Source organism: Postia placenta, assembly GCF_002117355.1.
Source record: "Postia placenta MAD-698-R-SB12 unplaced genomic scaffold POSPLAscaffold_8, whole genome shotgun sequence".
Lineage (NCBI taxonomy): Eukaryota > Fungi > Basidiomycota > Agaricomycetes > Polyporales > Adustoporiaceae > Rhodonia > Rhodonia placenta.
In genome coordinates, this window is record NW_020169839.1 from 1,668,298 (window position 1) to 1,686,552 (window position 18,255).

The 18,255-nt window shown below is 52.9% G+C and overlaps 8 protein-coding genes across 8 annotated transcripts; 4 read left to right on the forward strand and 4 right to left on the reverse strand.

The window, feature by feature from the left end:
• Positions 1–1,533: 1,533 nt before the first annotated feature.
• On the reverse strand, positions 1,534–2,306 carry POSPLADRAFT_1181849 (hypothetical protein; the record flags this gene model as incomplete). Its single annotated transcript, XM_024488878.1, has 3 exons — positions 2,034–2,306; positions 1,742–1,967; positions 1,534–1,684 (listed from the first exon to the last, which is right to left on the reverse strand). Exons 1-3 carry the CDS (start codon positions 2,218–2,220, stop codon positions 1,534–1,536), a joined length of 564 nt encoding a protein of 187 aa, XP_024338578.1. The 5' UTR covers positions 2,221–2,306.
• Positions 2,307–3,573: 1,267 nt separating this feature from the next.
• POSPLADRAFT_1144279 (hypothetical protein) lies at positions 3,574–4,220 on the reverse strand (the record flags this gene model as incomplete). Its single annotated transcript, XM_024485684.1, has 2 exons — positions 3,574–3,757; positions 3,811–4,220. The coding sequence occupies 2 exons, from the start codon at positions 4,218–4,220 to the stop codon at positions 3,574–3,576; spliced, it is 594 nt and encodes a 197-aa protein (XP_024338579.1).
• A 1,003-nt stretch (positions 4,221–5,223) lies between these two features.
• POSPLADRAFT_1047050 (hypothetical protein) lies at positions 5,224–6,224 on the forward strand (the record flags this gene model as incomplete). Its single annotated transcript, XM_024479190.1, has 6 exons — positions 5,224–5,245; positions 5,301–5,369; positions 5,460–5,616; positions 5,668–5,925; positions 5,982–6,077; positions 6,188–6,224. 6 exons carry the CDS (start codon positions 5,224–5,226, stop codon positions 6,222–6,224), a joined length of 639 nt encoding a protein of 212 aa, XP_024338580.1.
• Positions 6,225–6,579: 355 nt separating this feature from the next.
• Positions 6,580–8,226, forward strand: POSPLADRAFT_1145148 (hypothetical protein; the record flags this gene model as incomplete). The annotated part of the gene is made up of 11 exons (XM_024485773.1): positions 6,580–6,609; positions 6,804–6,865; positions 6,920–6,950; positions 7,007–7,054; positions 7,116–7,178; positions 7,236–7,329; positions 7,382–7,415; positions 7,468–7,585; positions 7,644–7,712; positions 7,763–7,887; positions 7,944–8,226. The coding sequence occupies 11 exons, from the start codon at positions 6,580–6,582 to the stop codon at positions 8,224–8,226; spliced, it is 957 nt and encodes a 318-aa protein (XP_024338581.1).
• Positions 8,227–8,512: 286 nt separating this feature from the next.
• Positions 8,513–9,495, forward strand: POSPLADRAFT_1144385 (hypothetical protein; the record flags this gene model as incomplete). The annotated part of the gene is made up of 4 exons (XM_024485694.1): positions 8,513–8,818; positions 8,889–9,016; positions 9,079–9,231; positions 9,282–9,495. 4 exons carry the CDS (start codon positions 8,513–8,515, stop codon positions 9,493–9,495), a joined length of 801 nt encoding a protein of 266 aa, XP_024338582.1.
• A 611-nt stretch (positions 9,496–10,106) lies between these two features.
• On the reverse strand, positions 10,107–11,106 carry POSPLADRAFT_1094164 (hypothetical protein; the record flags this gene model as incomplete). Its single annotated transcript, XM_024483116.1, has 5 exons — positions 10,107–10,149; positions 10,213–10,293; positions 10,350–10,542; positions 10,599–10,699; positions 10,754–11,106. Coding segments are annotated over 5 exons (771 nt in total), but the record flags the coding sequence as incomplete, so codon positions are not given.
• A 1,782-nt stretch (positions 11,107–12,888) lies between these two features.
• POSPLADRAFT_1144115 (hypothetical protein) lies at positions 12,889–16,419 on the forward strand (the record flags this gene model as incomplete). The annotated part of the gene is made up of 20 exons (XM_024485656.1): positions 12,889–13,153; positions 13,220–13,313; positions 13,367–13,553; positions 13,606–13,714; positions 13,841–13,938; positions 13,989–14,026; positions 14,079–14,099; positions 14,157–14,198; positions 14,251–14,306; positions 14,361–14,456; positions 14,515–14,627; positions 14,681–14,843; positions 14,895–15,082; positions 15,135–15,164; positions 15,215–15,367; positions 15,419–15,630; positions 15,680–15,756; positions 15,808–15,955; positions 16,004–16,096; positions 16,155–16,419. The coding sequence occupies 20 exons, from the start codon at positions 12,889–12,891 to the stop codon at positions 16,417–16,419; spliced, it is 2,448 nt and encodes an 815-aa protein (XP_024338584.1).
• A 42-nt stretch (positions 16,420–16,461) lies between these two features.
• On the reverse strand, positions 16,462–18,246 carry POSPLADRAFT_1047053 (hypothetical protein; the record flags this gene model as incomplete). Its single annotated transcript, XM_024479191.1, has 7 exons — positions 16,462–16,613; positions 16,669–17,209; positions 17,267–17,482; positions 17,533–17,758; positions 17,811–17,923; positions 17,978–18,018; positions 18,081–18,246. The coding sequence occupies 7 exons, from the start codon at positions 18,244–18,246 to the stop codon at positions 16,462–16,464; spliced, it is 1,455 nt and encodes a 484-aa protein (XP_024338585.1).
• Between the last annotated feature and the right edge of the window lie 9 nt (positions 18,247–18,255).

Here is an 18,255-nt window from a genome sequence, read left to right on the forward strand (position 1 = left end):
CCGCCCCCTCGGGTGCCAAGGCTCCGGCCCAGAAGCAGTCGAGGAAGCCGCCGGAGAAAAGCCGGGGGAGTGCGGCGTCTCCCTGTGTGGCAGCAGCAGTGACATGGGCAGAGGATGGTGGCGACTTGGTGGTGACGGTACGGTACTGAGTGCGGCCACAACGAGGAGCAGCTTGCGCGACTCTTCGAACAAGCCGGAAGGCTCGGTGGAGACACAGCCCACGCGAGTCTCATACCGGAGCGTCATGATTGCGTTGTCGATAGGATGCCGACATTGTACGAACGTAGCAGATACGAGAAGAGCTTAGCGAGGTGCTTGAGGCCCTGTACTTCATCTTTCGTAAGCTCCTGAGAGGGGGGCGATTGTAGAGGTGTATTGAACACAGGGCCATCACCGTCAGACCCGTGGTGAGGAGAGGCATCTGCTGCACAGCATTTGTCCTTTGCTTAGGCCCGCGCTCCGTCGACATCCTATTCCCTCGTGGCGTGGAGCAAGGACGGCGGTCCATCTACAGCAGAGGAGCTTAGTGAAACACCATCAGGACCAAGGTGCAATCGTCCAGATGACTGAAATTCATATCGAGTCTTGGGTTGCGTTTAAAAATTGAGCGTGCCGTATCCATAATTGGCTATAAAATTTACCTGTCGAGATTCCAACCAACGAGCAGTGAGTCCACGATATCCTCGATGTGCGCGTAGAACGACCTCTCTTCTGCCTCGTAAACTACGCTGAGAAAGTCAGGCAGTGTCTTCCTAAAACAATACGGGGTACTCGTACACCCGCAACCTGTACCCACAGAGATGTCGGAAAAATCGAGAATCGAGCACAATACGCACACAGTCAAGTCATTTGCAGCCCGGTTTGACTTTGCCGGAGTACTTGACGCCGATCAGCCTCCTGATGAGTGCACTCAAGACGCTATTTTCGCCATTCACAGACAGTAAGGAGTTCTCTCTGCCGGTGAGGCCTGAAGCCACGTGAATTCGTGAGCGTTGAGCAGAATATATAAGACGCTTGGCCGCTTACTTTCGCTTTCGCCCTTGAGCTGTGAGACGGAGAATCTACACACTAGGAGAGCCTAGGTTCAATGTCAACGACGATCTCGAGGGGCCCGAGCGCGCCATTATCTCTGGAAGCATGGGATGTAGAATGTTACTCGGCATGACCCATAAGCGCCTACACCGCCCGAATGAGCCCAGTTGTGGCAAGCGGTGGGTGTGTGGTAATAGTCAAGAGCGCATGCTATAATGACAATTAGCGATGCTGCACGCGCTCTGTACCTATGGTATCACGCACGGTAGTAAGAACGGATACCCCCCGTTGTATTTCAACGTGCAGGGAATCCACACTTTCACTAGCCAGCACCTGAGTTGCGCTCGAACATGCTTCAAGAATCTCGCATTAGTTCTGCTAGACATCAGAGTAGCGTACATTCCACGCCCGCGCAACAGTGCCGCCATCAAACAGCCGATCTACCCTCGAATAAATATTCAGCCCTCCTCCGGAGCAGATCGTGTGCGGTCTGGATACATCTCATAGCTGTCCGATGCGCTGCTGCATTTTCTCCTTCACAGTCATGTATGCGTTCATGAGTGTTTGCTCGTTGATGACGATTTCGGTGGAATCCGCCTTTGGTCGCGAGACGCGTGAAGCGATCGCAGCCGCGTCGGTCTCCACGATGATACTGCGGCCAGGCATGTCAATGCTTCCGAGTCTCACGAGGGGTCCACAAAGCACTCACCCATCATCTATTGTCTCATCTAGACAGAGGAGTACGAGGTCGAGGCTCTCGAGCACACCGCGCTTCTCGACCTGCCCGCGGAGGAGTATGTGAAGTGCATCGGCGAAAGCGGTGAGGGCGGCGTGGACCATGAGCTCGTTCTCCTCGGGCTCGGCAATGAGGTAGAAGATGAGATCAAGGGAGTGCTTGTATACTGCTAGCGAACCATCGTATAGGATGATGTCGCCTGTACCCGTATTAAACACAATAAGGCTCAGTGGACGCATACAGCCGGTATGAGACCGTCACCCACCGCCAGCCTTCTTAGTCTTTTGGAAGAGGCCCTTCTCAAAGGCACGCTGTTCTTTCAGTGTGCGCAAGCGGCTTTGTTGTGCCTCCACATGCGGATGGTTCTTCGGGTGATAGTACTTGGCCAGTACGCGATGACCGTCTGTGTCAATGATGAGGAAACCTGTGATCGTGTACAGCGAGAGATTCATGATGTTTGCGTATGCAGTTGGGGTATGTTATGCAAGGCCAAGTCCAAGTTATGAAAAGTAGAAAGGCAAGGATCACTTCAAACGACTGGTAAGACCAAGCTGCGACTGCCGAGTGCTCACTGACACCAAAGATTCAGCGCTCAGCATCAGCGCCTAGCGTTACAGTCGCCCACGTGGCTGCGAGCGACTACGATTTCTAGTAACCACGCATTATTCCATCAAAGTTAGTCTCGTACCGAGTACTAGTACTTCTCGCACATCTCGACTGCAAAGTCTACGCACCGAACAAAACCAGCTGTGTAGGAAGGTCGCGAAGCACACACGAGAGCCAACATACTGGCCACGAAGATAAAGGATGCAGAAAGCGTAAGGCAAACCCGATTGCACAAGGTGTTACTCTTAATGAACAATCTCACTGCCGCACGCGACAGCCGATGCGCAAGTCGTATTGCTCAGGGTACGTCGCTCGACAACTCTCCTGGCCCCTAGAATGTTATACAGCCAATGGCAACCAATGTACATACATCTAGTAAGACTGCGACCGACCACGAACATACACTGGCCTACTCTCACCAATCACCTCCAGGCGATCATCAAATCTGACCTGCGGCCGTCGCACAGGGCTCCGCTCCCTGCTCGCCACGAGCGGCAGCTGCACTGACGTCCTTGGTGGCGAAGGCGTCGGCGACGGCATGCTCCCACGCCCCTTTTCGCTGTTCGCCCGTCGTCGGCGCTCAACCACATTGTCCACCGCGCTCTTGAGCGGCCCACCATCCATCAGCTGGCCCTCGATGTACATGGCTTCCAGCTGGGCGGTAAGCCTGTCCATGACGGGCACTGCAGGCTTCACTGGAGGAGGCGAGGATGGGTCGATAGGCTCTGTCCCTGTATGCAGGCCGTGCACAGAGCGCAGCTCTGTCTGCGCCTGCAAGAAGACTTGAATGGCTATTAATAACTGGCTCTACGAGCGTGGGTGTGAACCGAAGGGCTTACCATCCTGTTGAATCTTGGTAGCTGTCAAGCTGACCCTGCGGAGTTCAGCAACCAACCGCCTGTCGTCGTAATTATGCTCGGCAGGCGGGGGAAATAAAACCTGTGCAACTCGAGACAAGGCGAAAGAGAGGAACGTGAACAGCGAGTGCAGAAAGCGTATATGCTGGTATGCGACACGACGGGGCCATAACAGTGCGAGAACAGTCTGGTGATTACGCGATGTAAGGTCAGACAAGAGATTGGGCAAAGGCGGCGCCTGTGAGGGAGAAGATGGTGATGGACTCAGAAGGAACTTCAACTCAAATGTGAAGACGGCAGCAAAGAGCAGGTACTGCCACTTGAAGGTCGTGACCGATCAGTCTACGAAAATGCTCGACTTAATTTGACACTCACCAAGGCAACGTAACTCGGCTGTCTGACAGCAGATACTAGCAGTAAGAGACCACAAGAGACGATGTAGAAGCCAGCAGATTGCATTAGACCATGTCGGACGTATTCTCGTATAGTTGTGCATTGCATCCATGTGATCGCCTCAGGACCGAATCTACGCAATGTCAGTCCCACGACACAATAAGCCGGATAAAATACACTCCGAACCTATCATATGCATAGCGGGTGACAGGGTTTTTGAGAGCTTCAAAAGCATCGCGCACTTCTATGAACATTGTCTCTCCTTGTGGTCCAACGCGGTCTGGATGATACTTCCGGGCAAATTGTCTGAATGCAATTTTGAGGACGTTCTCGTCAGCCGTTGGCTCTACGCCCAGCAGCTCGTAGTAGTTGGGAGCCATGGATGTGGCGGCCGACCAAAAATTGTACAAGATATAGCTGAACACGGTGAAAGCATAGACATAGCGATAGTGACGTATATACAAGGGAGTGGTCGGTGCCGGAGCAGGGAGGCCCAAGAGACTCTGGTAGAAGCGATGGAAGATTGGGAGTAGCCGGCGCGTCACTTGATCTGGAACAAATGCCCAACCAACAAAGGACAGGACGGTGAACAGCATAATTGCTGGGCGGGCACCGCTGGTACGATATTCTAACGAAAACTCGGGTCAGTATTTGCAAGATACGATACGAGAGAAGGCGGAAGCTCAGTATGGGTAGAACCCATATCGCACTGTGATCTCCTTTCTCCAGCGAGCGACGGGACACATCCACTCCTATTTGGCACCCGTACCTGCCGCGTATACGCACATAACCACACGACCGGACGTAAATCTCTAGTCCGGACGCTTGAAACGGTGCGCGCCACCGATGATGACCATTTTGCCGTCCGTATGATAACCACATCTGGAGACCGCCTGCGACAGAGTAAACTCGTCTGCACACGCTTGGCTTCCTGGACGAGGGCTCCTGCTCGGCCCTGCTAGCTGTAGCGCAGAGAGCAAGTCGGAGAGCCCACTGTAGACTCGGCCTTTGCTTACATGTCTTTGACTTTAGGATCATGCTAGCCTGTAACGGAGTCGTGAAGTGTATGCAACAATAATGTAGGTTCGGCCTTAAGGCGCGTCACGGATACCTCGTGAGATGACGCGTCGGGTTTCGAACACTTTGGGGGCTCAGTGTACCGGGAGCAGAATGCGCCACTCGTCTCCGGAGTCGACCCTTTTACTTGGACATCTTTGCATTCGGCAAGAGGTATAGAGACTCACCTTGAATTTCGTTGTTGAATGGAGATGGTTGGAGGGGAGGCCTAAAGCACAAAAGTTGCGGGAATAGCGTTCATGGTGGTGAAGGAGAATGAGCTGTTCAATATGTCATCAACTATTTACCTCGACGGATAATTTTGATAGCTTAGCAATACAATTGACTACTTGATAGTCGCTGGCTTATACCAGCCAATAATATGGCGGGAAAACGAGTTATAATATGCCTCAAATAAGGAATGTTCCTCAAGAACTCATGTTCCTCGGCACGTGCCTCATAAACACATTCGCAGCTGTGCACCGTGCAGTCGTCGAGTTTATCCACGTACGCAGTCGCCCGACCATCCTCGTCGTCGCCACCATGAATATCTTCAGGTTCCTCGGTGCGTAGTCTGAATACACAGCCACGACGATCAAGCTAAATCGAGGTGTTCCCAGGGGACATGTCCCACTTGGCGTCCATTCTCCTCTTGTTGTACAAGATTCAAACAACGCGATCATGTCGAGGTGAGTCTTGGCCATACCGTCTTGGGGGGGTTGAGCCGGCTTGAAACATGAGAACCGGAAGGAGCTGCAGCCTGACCGTCGTATTCGTAGGTATATCCTTCAAGACACAGGCCCTCTACGTCACTGTCTTTGTTGCACGTTACCTGGATCTGTTCTACGAATGGGTGTCGCTGTACAACTTTACTATGAAGGTGTTCTTCATTGCGAGCAGCTCGTACATTCTGTACCTGATGAAAGTCAAGTACCGGTGAGTCTGCAACGGTTCTCCCGATGCCCAACTAACAGCTCAGTCATGCAGACCAACCAACGACCCGTCCATTGACACCTTCCGCGTGGAGTATCTCGTCGGGCCGTGTGTTATTCTTGCCTTACTCTTCCACTACAAGTTCAAGATCAGCGAGATACTCTGGTCATTCTCCATCTTCCTGGAGTCTGTCGCCATTTTGCCTCAGCTTTTCATGCTTCAGCGGACGGGGGAGGCCGAGACGATCACGACGCATTACCTTGCTGCGCTGGGCGCGTATAGAGCTTTCTATATTCCGAATTGGATATACCGGTGCGTATGCTCTGTTGCGAAACAATGCGCGAGCTGCCCACACGCCATTTTTGCAGCTATTGGACGGAGGATTTAATTGACCCAATCGCTGTCACGTCGGGTATCGTCCAGACGGCACTGTATCTGGACTTTTTCTATGTCTACTTTACAAAGTACGTGGATTCCTTCCGTGTACAGATAAATATGCTGACGTGTTCGGTCTCGCGCCTGCACGCGTCATGTCTCGTGTTTCTATGTTCTGTTCACGTGCGCCGTCATGTAGAGTCCTACAAGGACAGAAGTTCGAATTGCCTGCATGATTGTACACTCAGAAATAATATACATGGACAGTTTCATTCGGTGAATTTACTCCTGGTGCTATGCCTCGATAGATTCTGCTTCTGCCCTTGATGGTGTATGTACGAAATTATAATAATTACATGTGGGAAATACGCGATCGAGCTACTTACCTGAAGCGCGTGAGCTGTACGGCGAGCGACGCGCTTGCACTTGCCTCTCAACCGCTTTCCCGACTTCTTGGGTACCCTCCAGCTGTATTTCTAGTACCCCCACCTTCATTTCTACTGCTGCCGTGCTTTCAACGTTGCTATGCTGTTCAGCGGTTTGCTGTTCTGCTTGGGCTTGTTGCCACTAAGCGCTCTGGCGGTCCTGGACATGAAGCTGGGCAACCAGACTATTGACAGGGTAGGTAGTCATTCCACTTGGATGACGGTCATGTCGAGTAGAGCGCAAGTCTGCGGGAAGAGCTCAATCATTGCAGCTCGGCTTGCCTTGACATGGAATGTAGTGCTACTGGACTGCCGGCTTAACGTGTCCAGTCCCTGCTGTCTCATCTCGGCGTTATTTGCGAGTTATACTCACTGTACGCTCCGTTATAGACAATATCTCTGAGGACCCACTCATTATATGCACCATATATCGACCAGGACCTCCAAAATCGGTACGTATAATCCCGTCTCTCAGGGGGCCGTCTTGACACCAGCGTACCAACAAGGTGGTGGGATTTCGGCGCGGATGCATATATTGTAAGACATCATGCCGTCGAATAGTGGTACACGTCTGACTGGTCATACATTCATAGAATACGAACAAGCACATCCGCTTGACACGTAACCGACCATCACAAATGGTTCGTATTCGCAGCGTTTGCTCGTATTCCAGGTGGAAGACTGAGCGTCATTGATTTGCAGGGCTGGCTGTGGTCACGGATACCGCTTACTGCCCACAACTTCGTTGTTGAGGTCGAATTCAAGGTGTGCCGGGATTTATGGATCGATGTAGACTTGAGCTCATCATTCATCCTAATATAGATCCATGGAGAATCAAGTCACCTCTATGGGGATGGTCTTGCCTTATGGCTGACAAAGACACGCACTCAGCCGGGGCCTGTATTCGGCAGCGTAGGTCGGTTGATTACCTCACACGATCCAAGAGCGCAGGTTCACTGTTTATATAGACAATTTCGAGGGCCTCGGTATCTTTCTAGACACGTAAGGGAGACGACTATGTCACAAATGAACCATTGCACATATTCGTATTCAGATACGCGAACACCCGGCATTCGTACTCCTTCCCGCGCGTTGTCGGAATGCTCGGAGATGGCAAAACGAGCTATGACCAAGAAGGTGATGGTCAGAAGAATGGCCTAGGCGGTTGCTCGGTAAGTCCTTTTGCTGTTTCCCGAGGCTACCTGGATTTGCTGAGTTTGAGCATGATAGGCCAATTATCGCCGTACGAATGTCGCTACTAAGCTGCGTGTCACGTACGTCAAAGATAAACTCTTGAACGTAAGTCCAAAGCAAAACACACGCACACGGCCTCATTATCATTTGCCTAGGTCAAAATTCAATACCGCGCATGGGATGACTGGCTAGAGTGCTTCACTATAAGAGACATTAGCTTGCCGACCGCGCCCTACCTGGGATTCTCGGCCATGACGGGCGACGTCTCTGACAACCATGAGTGAGCGCCGATTTGATGCCTTGCCCATTTGTGCGCTGTTCCTCACACCTCCGTAGTATAATCAGTGTAACGACGTCCTCCGCCATCCTCTCTAGCCCCGAGAATCAGCGGGACCAGATCAAGAGTGCGAAGGCAGTCGTTGGTGTGCCGTCCTGGCTGTGGACATTCGCCAAGTTCGGCGGCGTGCTTGCGACGATCGCGGGGGTGCTGTACGCATACAAGTCGTATGTCCTTGCCCAAGCGTCAGGCCGGAGCTTCGGGAGCGCGTTCATGGGCCAGGCTGGCGGCCGTGCAGCCAACTTTGCTTCGGGGTTCTACACTGATGCTAAAAGGTTCTGATCCCTTAATACATGCTGGATGGACGATCTCCTTGGGAAACATGTGGTTTTTGGAGGCTTCATTTGTGTCATAATTTATGAAAGCAAACAACATCGCGATCTCTTGCGCGAATCCACACATAATCATTATCACTGCTATGCATCTGAACCATGGAAGAGTATACAGCTTGTCTGCTAAGTGCGCTAGTATAAGCCTTAAATGGACCCGTTGACCTGGTAAGAGTCGGAGCTTGAAACATCATTAGCACACGTCTCAAGCGCGGTCACCGCCAGCATCGACACCGACAATGACTGACTTCCTCTCACGCGAAAGCGAACTCCTGGGCGACGAGTTCACCGGCACACCCACCGGCGGAACCTATGCGACCGCGGGCGGGGACATGGACTTTGACCGCGCAGCCTCTGCTTTCCCTGACATCTCGTTGGACGGCACGGACGACATTCCAGCACCGTCCTTCCCGGCAGCCGCGCCGTCCTCGACGTTCTCTTTCGACGACTTCTCCAGTCCCCCGCGGGAAACGGAGGTGAAGGTCACAGGTGACGACGAGATCGACAAGTTCGAGAGCGAATTCCCGGACATTGAGGTGCCCCAGGTACGTGCCGCCTTGTGCGCTTGCTCACAACTGGATTCACGATGGCTGCGTTTTCTGTGGGTGGCTATAGTCACCGCCGGTTAGCCAGCCTCTCTTTGGCACAGCGCCGCCCTTTGCGCCCAAGCCGCAGCCCTCGGCGTTCTCGTCGACGCCTATACTGAACCACACGATCGAAGAGGACGAGCCGGAGGTCATCAAGTGCGTGCTGCCCTCCGTCTGATCGTAGCCCCTCCTTATGCTTACGTGTGGGACGCTTTCAGAGAATGGCGCGAGCGACAGGCCGCCGAAATCAAGGCGCGAGATGAGGCATCCAAGGCGAAGCGCGAGGAAGCCGTCTCGAAAGCAGAACATGCGATTGACCAGTTCTACGAAGAGTATGCTGCGAAGAAGGAACGCAACATCAGGGAGAACAAGTAAGTGTCTTTGTCCGCGTGCATTCGGTGCAACGCCGACCCTCATGCAGGGAGTACGAGGAGGAGTTCCTCGCAAAACTACAAGAGTCGCTCTCAAGCGGCACGACATGGCAGCGCATCTGCGACCTTATCGAGCTGCAGAACTCACAGAGCAAGACGATCGCGCGGGCAGGCCCTGGAACGACAGATCTCACGCGCTTCAAGGAGGTGCTCTTGCGGCTGAAGAGAGAAGGAGATGCTGCTCCCGGAGCAGCTGGCTATTGAGCATGTTTGGTTGGATGTATTTATTGCAACTGTTCGTAGCCTCGCCTTCTAATTGGACTCTTACGCTTGTTCTCCGATTTAGCTAAGGTCCGCACCTATAGGCATACGAGAGCGCGAGTTTGATTATGACGAAAGATCAACTAGCGACAGCGAACAACCTAAAGGATCGGTATAGTGCAGGATAATTGTGAACGAGAGGGCGCGATGAAGTATCGATACATGGTTCGAAACAAGACAAGGAGGGAATAGTACGTAGTGTATATAAGGATAGCGAACGCTTAAAAATACAGTCAAAGCTACGATACAGCGACGCTCCCAACGGTCCGTCTAACGATGTGCACGCCGAAGATTGTCAAATAGTCAGAGCAAGGGCGAGATCAGGCGGAGAATTGGCACACGCTGCAGCTGCCTGCAGCTCTCAGCTGTGTGCCAGTCATGTCGCAGTCCTGCAGCTCGCTCAGCGAGCAGAATGATCCGGTGACCGTGCCGCTGAGCTGCGTGTTGTTCGCGAGCGTGAGGATCTGGAGCTTCGGTGGGAATGCGCTCGGCAGCGGGTCTGCAAGGTCGTTGTCCTCGAGGTGCAGCTCGACGAGGGATGAGAACGAGGATATCGAGGAGGGGATCGTGCCTGTCAGGTTCGTGGCCGAGAGGTCGCTACAGGGCGCGCGTGTGAGATTACGCATTGATATGATTGTGGAGATCTGATCCAGCACTTACAGTAATGTGAGCGAGGATCGCAACGAGGTGCTGCTGGCGAGCAGCGCGAGGGGATTACTCAGGGCCTGGTTCGTCACGACACTACGTTGCAGGTGAGCGATCTGCGCGCAGTCCGAGGACCAGTGCATGGTACTTACAGGCTCTGCAGCGATGTGGAGGTCAGGCTGGACGGAAGGGCATTCCCCATATGCGCATTCTTCACCAGCGTGAGCGATGTGATGTTCTTCAGCGAGGAGAACAGCGCGTTGGGGAACGCAGTGATGGCTGTTGACTCCAACTCAAACGATGAAAGTTCCGTCAGATTGCTGAAGGACGATGGAAGGCTCCCGGCTACGACGACAATCTCAGGGCTCCTGCAAGACGCGGGGGTTGATATCGAGACATACCTGGTACGGCATTATTGCCGACAAGTTGCAGCGTCTGTAGCATCGTCAGTCCGTCAATCTGGCCCGGGATAACAGCCGGGACTGAAGGGAAGGACAGTTTCCTGCAAGACGGGGCTCAGTGACACTTCGAGGGATTCCTGGAACTGCATACTGACAGCGAAGATACTCTGCCACTGCCGTCACACTGCACTCCGCTCCACGAGCAGAACTGCACGTTCTGCACCCAACCGCCGGTCGTGAGTGCACTCTGGCCGGCCTGGTCCATTTCATTGAACACGCTGTTGAGGGCACAGAACTGCAGGGCGTTTGAGATCTGTTGAGCAGTCTCCGAGCTTGAAGATGAAATGCTGGATGGGATGCTCTGCAGAACAGGGAAGCATGTAGAGCATGGGTAGGTGGACGCGTTTGCAGCGGCATTGATGTTGAACTCCGAGACGCAGAGCTGCTGGTCTGCCGAAAGCCCCGCAGCAGAGCCAGAGCTGGTGCTTTGGACGGTCGTCGAGCTCGTGGGGAACGAGCGAATGTTCAGGGCGATAACATTCCCGAGCAGATAGAGCAGCAGGATGATCAGGATCGCAATGAGGATGCGGTCGCGCTTGCGCCTCTTGCGACGGCGAACGCAGTGCGCGCAGCACTGCGGAGGGCGCTTCTCAATGTGCAGCGGTGGCCATTCGTGCAGCTCAGGCTGCTGGATTGGCACGAGCTCCGGCTCGCGGTCGTGGCCCATCGTGCGCACGTCGAAGAACTTTGTGAAGCGGTCGCGGAGGCGGGGGCTGGGCATTGTGGCGGCTTCGAGGTCCCTCGACGAGTGCTTGGCGGTCGTGGTATTGGTCCAGGTGGATTGGACACGGGAAGTGGTGGGGGGTGTCTCTGGCGAGAAGCGAGAGGGCTCGATAGGCATATCGTGAGGAACGTCGGTAGCAAGAGCCTGCTCCCGTGGCTTGGGTGAGTGATCCCAGGAAAACCTGACGTTGGGAAGCATAGATGGTAGAAACGAAGAGTGGATGCAGCGTACACCATTTGATTGAGCCGCATTTTGGGTTGCTCGGTTACAAGGGCTGGTGAAAGAACAATGACTGCTGTGTGCTTATTGTGAACGCGATCACGTGATCGCGTTACAACTATTATCAGCCGACGCGCTATAATCATAGATTTCTAGGTCTAACGAGCATCTCAATATTTCGCTGTAGTATCTTCATGCAGAGAGAAGCGTGTCATAATGCGACAAGCATCATACCACCTCACTGTACCTCTTCCTATATGGGGAAGGTCTGTTACCAAATGCGGAATTCAGAGGCGCGTCTATACCAACTTTCTGCCACAATGAGATCTAATTAACGCGACGACAGATACTTTACATGTACGGTTTGCATACAGTGTATTGCGGCTCCTGCTCCACATGATGGCTATTGCAATATTATCCTTGCATACAGATCATGCAAAGAAACAAATGTTTCGATGAGTAGGCGGGAAAACATATACTTTGATGAATAATCACTGCGTTTTGAAGAGGTCTGATTAGGCAAGACGGAGTGTTTGAATCATTACTACTCACTTTAAACGTATAGGAATGCAAAAATTTGAAGATGATGAGTATGACGAAGAGGTGTCATTTCAAGAACAACAAAGGACGTCGTACAGCCACTGCTCGGGCTCGCTACGCATCCTGATTTTGACAGAGACCACTCGAATTGTCCATCCGCTGCACAGTGCATAACCAATTGGTCGCTGCCTAATGTTCGCCACAGTTGCAAGCACTGCTCGTAACATGAGCGCATGTGCGCGTATATGTCTCGTATGTTTGTGTGTTCCTTTGATTTTCACGCGGTCAGCGACGATGAGTCTAAGTAGGAACAAATGCGACTGTCGTATTTGCCTCTGCGCGCTGCGTTATTGGAGCCGTCGACGCGTTCGAGCTAATGTCGCGTTCCCTTCACGTGGAGTCACGTGGAGCCGAATGCACAGCCCCGGCCAGAAAAAGACTTGCATACCCGACCTGTCACTGCACGTCCATGAGCATACTAGTTCTGTCGGGCAGCAATTGCAGTCAGCCAACAACGCCTGGGTTCTGCTCTCTGAGCGGCGAAATCAACGAGGCCCGCGCGACCAGGCACGATCGCCACTTTGGATTGCCGCGGCAGCGTACATAAATGGTAAGTGCTATGGCGTTGCCACAGCGTCGGTAAAACGATTGATCATTAGGGCAAGTGTTGTAGAACGGCGCAATATGTCCTCCAGGCAGCCCCAGACGCTGTTCCAGCAGGCGCAAGTACGTAAATGTCGTGGATATATGTCGGCGAGTGTAACTGACGACATTTGCTTGGCACAGGCGACGTATTCCAAGGCTGCCAAGGCCGAACTAAGCGATCTCGATCGCGCCTTCCGACTCTACGTAAAGGCCGCCGAAGATTTCCTGAACATAGGTCAATCAACTCCAGATGCAACTCTGCGCAGCAAATGCAAAGACGAGGCTGCAAAGGCCTTAGATCGCGCAGAGAAAATAAAGGCAGCCAAGCCGGATTTGACACCAGTGGCTACAAATTATTTCTCCGAGCGTGGGTTGGCCATGCCTTCTGGTCGTGTGCACATGTTGACGGGCTTCCGCTGCTTCGTCACTATAGAAGCACAACGCTCTGTGCTGAGAAGATCATCATTTGTCAATAACGTTCGCATTCCGCTATGGGACGAGGATCCCGTCAGTCTGGATGAAAATAGGTAGGTTCCCGTGTACGTACGTGTTGGCGGGTTCACGCATCGGGCGGTGATAGGTTACCTGCATTTTCTCCGGAACAAGAGTACAGTGGCGCAATGTGGCGCAGAATTGAGGGCGCACAGATTCATGCACCCGCTCTGCATCTACTGCCTGAAGATATTCTACAACATATTGTCACTGACTGTTCTACTTGTGCTTCCATTGCGGTCTGTGTGTCTCATCACCTGCGCTGCCAATCTCAAGTGTGTAGTTCTGTGTGTCATGACATGTGCAATGAAACTGAAATAACATCAGATCGTGCTGTCAAATCTAAAGCCGAACGCTCCATATGGAGCCCCATATGACTCCCAGGACGGTTTATATCGCCTTCGTATATTCCTGAATGGCGCTTGGCGGCGGGTAAGTTCGCAATCAACGATGTCGCGGCAGCGCTTGACCCGTTCGCCAAAATCGCATTGCACACACAGATCAGTAAGTCCAAGAATATATACTGGACCCGACTGTCATCTGAACATTGGGCGTGCGTAAGCAATCGATGATCAACTACCTACCTACCCAAATGGTAGCCTCATGTGCCTGACGACGGGTCCGAAACGCCTGCTTTGGCCCTCACTAGTAGAGAAAGCGGTAGGATCTGATCATTGGCTGAGGTGATCTGTCATGCTCAACGAAGGTAGTGCGTGAAACTTGTGGGCACTTATGATTTCCCTGGGTCGTAAGTGGCCACTTTTATCATCAAGTTACAAGGGAGGATGACACCTCCCCAGCACGTCGTGTGCAGATCTGAAGTAAGGAGTATGGTATTTGCTCATGAAGATGCTGGCTAATTCCGGTGGCCGTCCTAGCCTTCTGATCGGATGGATACCGGAACATGTGGATCTCAAGAGGTATATATTATCATCACAATATGTTGAGTGTCTTCAGACGTTCTCCTACAAGTGCCAACCTTCAACGAGAACGATTGTGGGCCCGCCTGTTCGATGGCTTTACGAAAGGTCAGCGACAGCGTCGAGTTATACTAGGCAGATTCGGAATTGACAGGGAATCAGGATACTGTCTGTTCACTGTTGGCACTGGAGAGAAAGTGGAAATACTTTCGCCAACACTACCGAGCCTTATCCCAATACATTGCTACGCCGTCGTTGGTAAGTCCTGATTGAAAAGGGGTTGAAGAGTACGGTTAATTGAAACCTGTATTCACAGACGTCCGAGAGGATGATGGCTTTCGTCATATAACAATGCTTGATTCTTGGGTTCGCACGACCGACAATCTCGTGGACCAGGCGGGAGACAAGGCAGTGTCATCTGAGCTAGAAGTGCAGACAGCGAGTTAGCGCCCCGCCCGCCAACGCCCAAACTTCTGAGAGAGCTGACCTGTGTCTCAGGGAGTTTCACGATGTCGTGGGACGACGTTTGCAACACGTTCGACGGCGTTTACCTCAATTGGGATCCTGGCATCTTCCATAGGCAGATCCAATTTCACAGCATCTGGAAGTCGTCAAGTCGAAAGACTGAAGAAGGGCCTCGACATTGTAGGCAATGTTATTTTCTCCGGTGTATTCATGAACGTCAATGCCTTTTAGCGTCATTCTTCCATCTACAGCTACGGGTGAATGGCGAGCAGTCCGCACGCGGGGGCCAAGCTGTATGGGTCCTCCTTGCCCGACACGTGAAGGAGACGGGGCGCAAGTCGGAGTTCACCTCTCTATTCGTGAGTAGCGAGGGCGCTTCGGGTCGTGCCCCCATCGATGCTGCAGCGCTGGCACTGAAGGTGCGAGTCTTAAATTACTGAGAGTCCTGTGTTTGTTTAAAGACTCCTTCAGGGCGAATACTCGAATAGCATTCATCACTTGGTGTGTTCTTCTGACAGACTTGGTATTCGGCTAAGATGTCACCTTCGCAGGTGCGGACGCAAGTGATGCCGTCAGACGGCATCTTGCATTTAGTGGCTGCGTACGACGGCGAGTTCAGTGAGGTCGGCTTCACCATCAGCGCATATGCAAACTGTGATATAACATGGATCGAAGATCCCCCCAAGGCGTTGTACGTGAAAGAGGTAGCTCTATCCAGATCGATACGTTCGGGGATACGGCTGATGTTTTTGGAGATCGAGGGCACCTTCAACGCCAAGACCGCGGGAGGGAATCATCACTATCCCACCTTCATGGACAACCCCCAATACCACCTGCGGATACACGATCCCACACCGAACGCAACAAGTGCGAATGTCAAGGCCCCCACGTCTCTCATTGTGCAGGGCCCGCGGGATGTACCGATGAACGCCTCCTTAGTGTGGTCGCAAGGAGAACGAGTCACCGAGTACGTCGATTCGGCACCTTGCGGCGTTCATGAGCTGATTGTTGTACAGGCTGGGACATAATGAGGTCGCTGCCTCGTCGGGGCCGTATAGCTACGGATACGCGCATTGCTACCGAGAGCTGACTGGTATGCAAGCGGTTTCATCTGCATTGTCCTGCTCACGACCGTTGCGCCCAGCTGGCGACTATACACTTGTTGTATCCGCTTTTGAGCCGCGGCATCTGGGCGAATTCCAGCTACATGTAGAGAGCCCGCTGAGGTTCGAGCTGACGCCGATTCCACAAGAAGGTGCTGGCATGTTTAGTAAAGTGATTCGGGACGCATGGTGAGTGGCAAGACATGGTGCATTTACCCGTTCGCTGATAGTCAGCAGGTCCGAAGGCACCGCGGGTGGCGGTCCCAACTTCAAGAGATATGCGACGAACCCTGCCTACGAGTTTCAAGTCGAATCGGCCACTCAAGTGAAGTCAGTTAGAGATACATCAGACATTATTACAGTACTCCGACTAACATGCTACTTCTAGATTTCGACTTCAATTGGTACAGACTGCCCCGCCCGCTGCCGTCAACGTATCCATATTCCACCAGACAGCGACTGGTCTGATGCTCGTCACGACTTCAGGACCGTATTCCGACAGTGTCGCAGGCGTAGTCACTCCTCAGGTCGCCCTGCAACCTGGGACATATCTAGCAATCCCCTCTACTTACCACCCAGACGTCCAGCGTGCGTTCAAACTCGTGCTCTACAGCAAAGATGCTTTCAAGGGCGTTACGAAGAAACGAAGCTGATGGCGCTTACCGCACGAATGATTGACCAACAACAACATGCCGCTAGTCGTCCCCACGATGCCGGCGGAAGGAGGGCGAGGTGAGAATGTACTCGTTGACTCGCTTCAAGACAGCTCGGGATGGGTTGGCCTGCGGCCTGCTAGAGATAATCCACTGTAGACGTTTCGCGACGGACTGTTTGCTTGCTGTATTTCCTACACCGCGATATTTGATACCCGAGCAATTGACAATGAACCAAATTTGACGTACTCAGCACCCTTTGGCGTTCGGGCGTCGCGACGTAGTTTCCGGCGTCGTCGAAGAAGAGCTGGAGCGCCGCTAATGCGACGCCGACACTTACGTCTTTCCCCGTGTCGCAACAGATGCAGACGGCATGACCATTTGCAAGCATGGATCCAATGAACGAGACCGCCTGAGGAAGGACCCGTTGGAGGAACTGGATCTGATCTATCTTACCCTCGGCCAAGTGCAGTTGTAACATCATATCACTCGTCGCTTGCGACAGGCTGGTATGCGGAGTGGTTGTCGGAAGCGCACTCGCAGAGACCAGAACATATGCGACGGTATCCGTTTGGTTGGGTAGCTGGCGGGGGAGCAGGGGAGGGATGTCGGGTATGGCACATAAGTAGATAAGCCTCCCGACGTGTGAGATGGGCGTCGGGTTCCACTGGTCATCATGAACACGGCCGCCGGAGGCAGAGATGAGGCGCTTGACGAGGTCCGGGAGCTCGCCTCGGTCGGCCTTCAGCAGCACGTCCTTGTTTTCCCAGAAAACCTGAGGCGTGAGGTCCTAGTTATCTGAAGGGTTCAATTGAATTGTCTCTCATGTCCGCAACGAGGGACTGACCATGCCCCACAACTCGTGATCGTCCCCGGAGCCTTGGACGTACGCGAAGCCGTTGGGCCGCCGCTCAGCGCCATCGACTTGCTTGGACGCTGACACGCAGATAACCGGGTAGAAAGTCTGTTCGTCCGCCATCAGCTGGGGGAAGCGCGAAGTTGAGGGCGTGACCCAGAGAGGCCGTAGAGGATACTGAAGATCGGATAGGATATAAGCAGAATCCTAGAGTCCTGTGAATGCAAGCACAATATCCGAAATAGAGGACGCCATACGAGAAGTGAATTGGCCCATTCGTCTAGCCGCGCTTCTATTTGAGCCTGCTCCTGGGTGCTCACTACACCGGGCGGGCAGTATAGTCGCGTGTCCCATTCCGCTTTCTCTAGACTGGGGTATTTCCGTCGAACTGCGCGGTTGACTACCGCGCACCAAATGGGCACGGTCTTCGACAGTGCGTCGGGAATCCGCTTTCCTGCCCGTGTAGAGTCAACCAAAATGAGCCTGCGTAAAGGGACTTAATACGGAAAATATAGACAAAGAGACTGGGTCTGACCCTCCTTCGGCGACTACGATGGATAGCAGATGCAAATTCGGCCGCCTCAAATTGAAACTCCAATTACCAAAATGCCCGTCTGTAGATTTGAAATACGCGGGCTCTTCCCTCGCCTGCGAAAGGAATCACATTCTTAGCCCACAAACACTGCGTGGCTGAACACTTACCGTGGCGGGGTCAACATACCAGGCGCCACAGCGTAGATTTGCTAAAGGAGGTGGTCCGAGACCATTAGTTACTTCCCTGCAGTCCCTGAGAAGACTTCCTCACGTAATACCGGGAGATGTGAATACGCTGCGCACACTTCCTTTACGAAATCAACATCCTCTTGAATTGAATGGAGACGATTGTATAAATCAAGCGACTCTTTTCGGAGGAGGGACAACACTTGGGGTTCGCTGCGCCCTGCATGAAGATCCAGTCGATCAGTAGTCATCGCAGTCTG